This window comes from Formica exsecta, unplaced genomic scaffold (assembly GCF_003651465.1).
Source record: "Formica exsecta isolate Colony F162 unplaced genomic scaffold, ASM365146v1 scaffold525, whole genome shotgun sequence".
Classification (NCBI taxonomy): Eukaryota; Metazoa; Arthropoda; class Insecta; order Hymenoptera; family Formicidae; genus Formica; species Formica exsecta.
The window spans coordinates 28505-35585 of NW_021852493.1; the positions used below are offsets into that span (position 1 = coordinate 28505).

General features: G+C 38.9%; 1 protein-coding gene across 1 annotated transcript; it reads right to left on the reverse strand.

Moving 5' to 3' along the window:
* Window positions 1-458: 458 nt before the first annotated feature.
* On the reverse strand, window positions 459-1043 carry LOC115241860. Its single transcript, XM_029817790.1, has one exon. It carries the CDS (start codon window positions 1041-1043, stop codon window positions 459-461), a length of 585 nt encoding a protein of 194 aa, XP_029673650.1.
* Between the last annotated feature and the right edge of the window lie 6038 nt (window positions 1044-7081).

Consider the following 7081-nt stretch of genomic DNA (forward strand, 5'->3'; position numbering starts at 1 on the left):
CAAAAAAGTAATGAGAGAGAACAAATCTATTTCTCAGTATCGCTACTTTCTTCACAATAATGTTTCTCCCGATAATGAATCCTTGCAGATCCACAAACGTTGGCGCGATCATGCTGATAATATTACTGTATAATTGCAAGAATGATGTACGACTGCTGTCGATCGTCAAAATCTCAATCTTTATATATTTTTTAACATTGCAGGGAATATTTTCTGATCTAGGTAATTTTACGAACTACGTTGGTCAATGGGCAATATTCAACAACGCAATCGTGCAAGATGAGACAATAGGTAGCATTTGCCCGTATATCCTCCTTGCACTCAAACTCTTATCTCACGTCCACGGTGGAATAAGCGAAAATTCATCTTCAAGTATCGCCCGCTTTCCAATGCGCGTAGCAAGGATAGTTTATTGACCTCGCTCAATATTACATGAGGCATACGCCATAATGGCGTCGCTATTGTATCTTGAATAATTCGATATCAGCTTCAGTCGAAGCATGTCCAAATATGCAATTGTTGTCGTTGCGCGAACGTATCAGAATTAATTCGTGACGAGCGTTAATCACAATTAGCTTATAATCTTCGCAAAAACCCAATAGTATGTTTAGCGGCACGCAAAAATTGAAGTAAGATTCAACAGCATTATGCGACATATTCCACGCAGCATTCTCCAAGGTTTTACCTTTCTCGGCTGTTAGAGAGACATAGTTTTTAATTGTGGAAGTTATTCCAACGTTTCTGTTGCGGTCAATCTCCACACCGTCGAGTTCATATCGAAGTTCATCAAACATAAACGCGACAAAATTGTTTCCCAATACCACCTTTCCGCCTTCATCCACTTTATGCACCGTCAACTTTCCCTCGATGCATAGAAAACTTTCACATAATAACGTGTACAAATCCTGATGTTGTATCGGTATCGGTATCTCGTCATTATATCCAAGCGTTGTGTTGGCGTATGGATTGTACGTATGAGTCTCAATCTTGACGATACGATCGTCAAAGATCGGCTCGCCTCCGATTTTCAAGATGTCAATCATATTGTTCAAATATTTCGTACGATGAGTCCCGATGATTTTAAAAATTCGCTATTCAACGCGCTGAGCTTCTTTTTAGCGTAACCAGATATCCGATTATTGTCACCAGATACCGCAGCCACTCGCCTTCTCGCAAAAATATTGTCCCTCGTAAAGATATTGCTCTCGCGTGCTCCGTGCTTTCGTTCAACACAAGCATTTCATTTGTCACACGCTTTATTTTTGCCGCCGCCGTATATGCAATCTTACGGTAATTTCCTCTCCTCGAAAATCGAGCAAATGTCCTTCTCGAACAACAATGCATATCGTTAAATCAGTAATGCTCCGTGCGACAATCGGTAGATAAATGATCTGTGCTGGCGTTTCCGATATCTTATATCCTGGCGGCACACTGGGTGAAAATTCATGTTTCATGTGTACGCGCTTGTCATTGCTGTACGCGCCAGTGGTTACGCTGCATTCTATACGAATAATATTTACGTTAATAATATTTATCGGTACATCCGATTCGTGCCATTTCCGAAGTTGTAATATATTATTCGATGAGAATTCCAACAACGATCCAACGTTGTCTGGTTTACTAAAATTTATTCTACAGACACATTTGATTTCACTCTTTAGCGTATTATGATTAGCGCGAAGCATTATTGGATATTCGCCATGTTCTTCGATATCATCTTCATTCTCTTCTCGCGCGACATCTTTGTCATCAACAATGTCGTTGGAATCAACCACGCGTCGATGTCGTAAATTTGCACGTCGGAGATACTCGTTTATAGCGTGTAATTTGTACGATCCCTCGGAAATCGTAATTTCCTTGTCATCGTTATCAAAGTAAAATTTATTATTCTAAGAATTCACGTTCGATATTGTATGATAAGTTTCAAAGTCCGTTAAACCAAGCTCGTAATCGTCATCGTTTAAATCTATAACCGAAAAGTAATTTACAGCAATAACGATACTCTTGACAGTCAATGTAAGTGTGAGTGACATTCTGGAAAACTGTCCAACGAATACTGAGTCGTGACGCTGAATTGTCAGGCTTTAAATTTATATCGATCATCGACCGTTTGAAGAAATCATAGACACAATTGTCCACAAATACTTTGATTATATTTTTGATAGGAATGTGATTGTATTCTATATTTGCAACATTCTGTCCAAAATATCGCACTAATTCCTTGGGCGGTCGAAGATTTCCGAAACTATCGAAATATGCTACCCGATCTCCCCTCTTTGCATACGCTACCCAATGAGTATCGGAACTATCGACATCATCCAAATTGACGATACCGCTCTCATTTCGTCGTACACGGTTTATCGGTAAACTATTGCGCATGAAAACGCCTCTAAAGAATGGTATACGCATACGTCTTGCAAGTTGTTCCAATTGTACATTGGTTATTACATCGGCAGGCATTTTTACCGTTATTTTGACGTTTTTTTTCTTAGCCGCTGTTGAGAACCCTTGTCCACGCTTGTATGGAGCGAGATAAAGTCCGTGACGTTCCATGGCGCGATTATGACGTTGCATTTCTTCGAGCTGACGTTGCGCCGCCTTGCTATCATTCACCGCCTTCGCGATTTCCACTGCTCCGCCAGCCAACGAACCGAAAACTCCCAATAATGGTAAAATGGGTAAGATACCACGGCACGATTTAACAAACCGCTATCTCTTATAATTTTCGCTGGCATTTGCCACAATCTTTTATTAACGGTGTTAAACCGTCGATATGTGTTCGCTGCCACGGCAAATTATAATGTCGCATGCATCGACGATATTGTCGAACCTCTGAATCAGTTTTTATATGTTCGGGAAGTTTGTCCCACAATTGTTCCACGTAGCTACCAAAGTCTCGCAGTAAAACAATCTTGGGGATAATCTGTAACTGCTCGGTGGTAAGCTCGAGAATATCGCTATTAACCGATAGAGGAAGAAACATTTTCGAGACTGAGCGGTTTCGATTCGGTGCACCTCTATAAATAGAGTCCCGATGACTCATTTTCCAAAAATCTGATTTGAGATTCGCAAAAGCAAATATGCGGTTCGTGCAACAAGCGACGATAATCAAAGTTTGACGATAAAACACGAGTAACGTCCGAGAAAGAAAAACGCAAGCATGGAAACATGCTGCCGATTACTATACGCGGTATCATTTGCGGTCCTTCGAATTGCGGTAAGACTAACGTGTTGATGAGTTTGATAGAAAGTCCATACGTTGTACGTTTTGAGAATGTGTACGTATACTCGAAATTGCTTCAACAACCGAAATATTGATACTTGGAAAATTTGCTGTCATTGATCGACGAAATTGGTTATTTTACATTCTCTAATAATAGTGACGTTATTCCATCGAGCGAAGCGCTTCCGAATTCTATTTTTATCTTTGATGACGTGGCATGCGATAAGCAAGATACGATAAGAGAATACTTCGCAATGGGTCGACACTCGAACGTCGACTGTTTCTATCTTTGTCAAACGTATGCCAAGATACCCAAGCATCTTTTACGGGACAATGCGAATTTATTGATTTTATTTAAACAAGATTGTACAAACTTAAAACATGTATACAACGATCATATAAATACTGACATGCCTTACAACGATTTTCGCGCATTCTGTCAGAAATGTTGGCAATACAAGTATGGATTTGTAGTGATTGATAAAGACAGTTTACAGACTAATGGACGATATTGAAAAGGATTTAACGATTTTGCAATACCGTAAAGTGGTTAGTCGTTATTGATACATCGATCGAGCAACGTTTAAAAACTGTCGTCCGAGCGCAACATGACAACGACGATTGACAGTAACGGTCGCGAGAAGATTGCGAGAGAGATTGCAAAAACAAGCGAATCAATCCGCAAAAAATATCGTTCTTTAAAAACTGGTCAAATGGAGGAAGACGTCGCATTGGAGAGGCACTTTAAACCAATTACCGAACCTCTAAAATAATTTAAAATTGTCGAAAATACAATCAATGTGGAATCTAATGAAGCGAAAATCGAACCATCGAGTATGCTCGAAGACAAGCATCTGAAAAAAGTCAAAGTATAAAACAAAGCGAACTTGGTCAAATATATCATTAAATGATTCGCTAATAACTTCTACTCCAAATCAATCAAAACGTAAGCAAATGAAACAATTATTGAATGCGGTTACTTCTACTCCGATAAAAGATTTACAACCAAGTCAAATATTGCGCAAAAGACCGTCTCCATATGTGTATGAAATTTTCGAAACCACGCCTGAAACGCTTGTTACATCGGTTAAACATCTATTACAAACGTCCGAGGGTCAAAATACATTGCGCGATTACTTGGGTCCACTAGGGCAAAAATATGTGGGAGCTATTTTGAGTCAAGATAAAAATATCAGTCGGAATAAAATACGTGGGAACACCAGGTCTCTTCGAGTTGATTTTCAAGAGAATGCCCGATGGTGACGTATACAATGACGATGATATAATTAAATACAAAAATATATTACAGGCGACAAATGCGCATAGACGTGGCATATATGTGTAAGCCAGTGTTAAGGGGGCATATACCTTTCTCGGATAAAAAAAATAGCATATTTCATTTTTTTTTTCGGCGAAAATATAAAAGCTACGAGGATCGGTCTTTTCACAAATAAAAGTACACATTTTAGATTGCATTTTCTGATTTTTGTTTATTATTTGTATGGAAAGTACTTTCCCTACAGCCCCTCGCCCTAGGCCTTGCATGTCTTGTAGGGTTTTGCGGTACCGTCGGGATCTCCGAGCTGGTTTATCTGAAACAAAGAAATCAAAAAGGGTCTTAAAATTTATGACATTTTGTAGTCCCTGTCGGATGCTTTTTGCAATTTTTTAATTATTTCTATTTTTTTTTTTGAAACAAAATTAAAATTTTGGCCGAAAATCGATATCTTAAGTTTGAAAGTCCGCCATTTTGTTAAAAATCAAAATTTTAGAACTGGAAGAGTTATAAACATACCGCTCGCTATAACGATAAACGATAATAAGATCGATTACGTGCATTGGAATGATCCCAACGAGTTGGTAGATCGCTTGCGATTGCTGGAAGCTTCGCGTCAAGCCGGCAACAATGCCCACGACAATGAAATATTATCAATTATCGGGAAACTTTACGAAGCTGGCCTTATTATAAATTAGACTATGCGTCGACGAAATGAGTCAGTCTGTTATTATTGTTTGTATCGAAATGTCGATTAATAAATTTGGATTATCGTTGGGCACACCGAACAACTCATACTTTCAATGGAATGGATTACTAAGAAATTACGTGCGCGATAACGCTCTGTGTCAGACAGCCTCCGGCTTTGACGCAAGGTCGCGCAAGATACAACGAGTAGCGCAATCGGAAGATGATATTGATGCCGCAAACAAACAGTACGTGGAAATAAGTGTCAAGCTTTTGGAAGATCAACAGGAAGAATTTGAGAAAAAAATAATCACGCTCGAGACGAATATGCAAACGCTGCAAATAATGATGGATGACATGCAGAAAATGCTTCGGTATGCAACTCACGCGCAGACTACATCTGATTCAGCGCAGGCTACATCTGATTCAGCGCAGGATAAGAAAAATACATAAAGAATATACGTGGAGAAATTATCTCATTATTACGAATTACGCCTCGATCAAATATGCTACGAAAGACCTCTGAAAAACAGCTGCTCGTGGAAGAATTGCATGCTCCAGCGAGAAAAAATTTTCCACGTAGACGTGTCATAGTACGCGAATACGACGATCTGTGGCAGGCGGACGTGGTCGAGATGCGTCCATATGCACGATTCAACAAGATGCGTCCATATGCACAATTCAACAAAGGCTACAACTACATACTCACAGTTATTGATGTGCTGAGCAAGTATGCGTGGGCTGTACCGCTCAAGAATAAGAGTGAAAACGAAATGTCGGAAACGATTGCAAAGATATTTCGAGACGATGGAAGATGCCCGAAAAATTTTCAAACCGACAGAGGAAAAGAATTTTACAATACAAATGTACAGAAACTCGTGAAAAAACACAACATTAATCATTCGACGTACTTTGTCATGAAAGTCTCGGTCGTGGAACGATTCAACCGAACGTTAAAGAACAATATGTGGAAAATGTTTAAGATATTTTACAAATATATAAACAAAATTGTACACTTTATAAAATATACATATAATTTACAATAAATATACATATAATTTTAATTTACAATAAATATACGTAATTTTTATTTACAATAGATATACATGAATTTTATTTATAACGGTATTTTGTAATGTCCCCACGGTAGCGTGTCGGTGGTTTCGGGTACGATATACCGCTTATCATCGTACGGACTTAGAGCAATTTTTGTCTCGCGAATAGTGTATACTTCGTGTAATTTAGATCTCATACAAAACTGCTGAGGCGTCATTTCAATCTCTTCTTTCAAACACCGTGTGTAATCGTTGAATGTTATCGTTTTCGCGACGACGTTACTCTTGATGCCTTTTACCTTTTTCGTATCCTTTTTACCATCTACTCGCAACGCGTACATTTTTGCCCTAAGCCCAACGAATTCGGTCATGATCGCGCCATTATTTTCATTCTTCATTAAACCCGGTATCTTTTTATTCGCGAGCGGTATGCCGTACACATTGTCCACCGCATAATTGCTGGTATCGAATCTGTCGAGGTTGCGCTTCATATTCTCATACACATCTTCACACTCGATGTGATATATGAGATTGTCGGTGTCGGTGTACATGACTTTACATTTCTCTCGATACACATAACGTGGTGAAACTCGTACAAACATGTCTTGGATATGTCAAGTATACACATACCTACGTAAATTGGTTAATTAAATTTAACGTATTGCGCAATTCAACAGCGATCAGATTCTCCGAAAACACGCTCCTACTGTAAAAATTGGGTTTAGCGATCATCGCCTCTGCGCCATATCTTCCATCCCAATGTGTCACGAGCTTAATATTAACGTGATTGCGCACATTTTCCATCGTTTTGCCAAATACAGCATTATTCATTAATTTATA

Coding starts and splice junctions, on each gene's coding strand:
- LOC115241860 (XM_029817790.1), bottom strand. CDS start 1,043: ATGATTGACATCTTGAAAATCGGAGGCGAGCCGATCTTTGACGATCGT.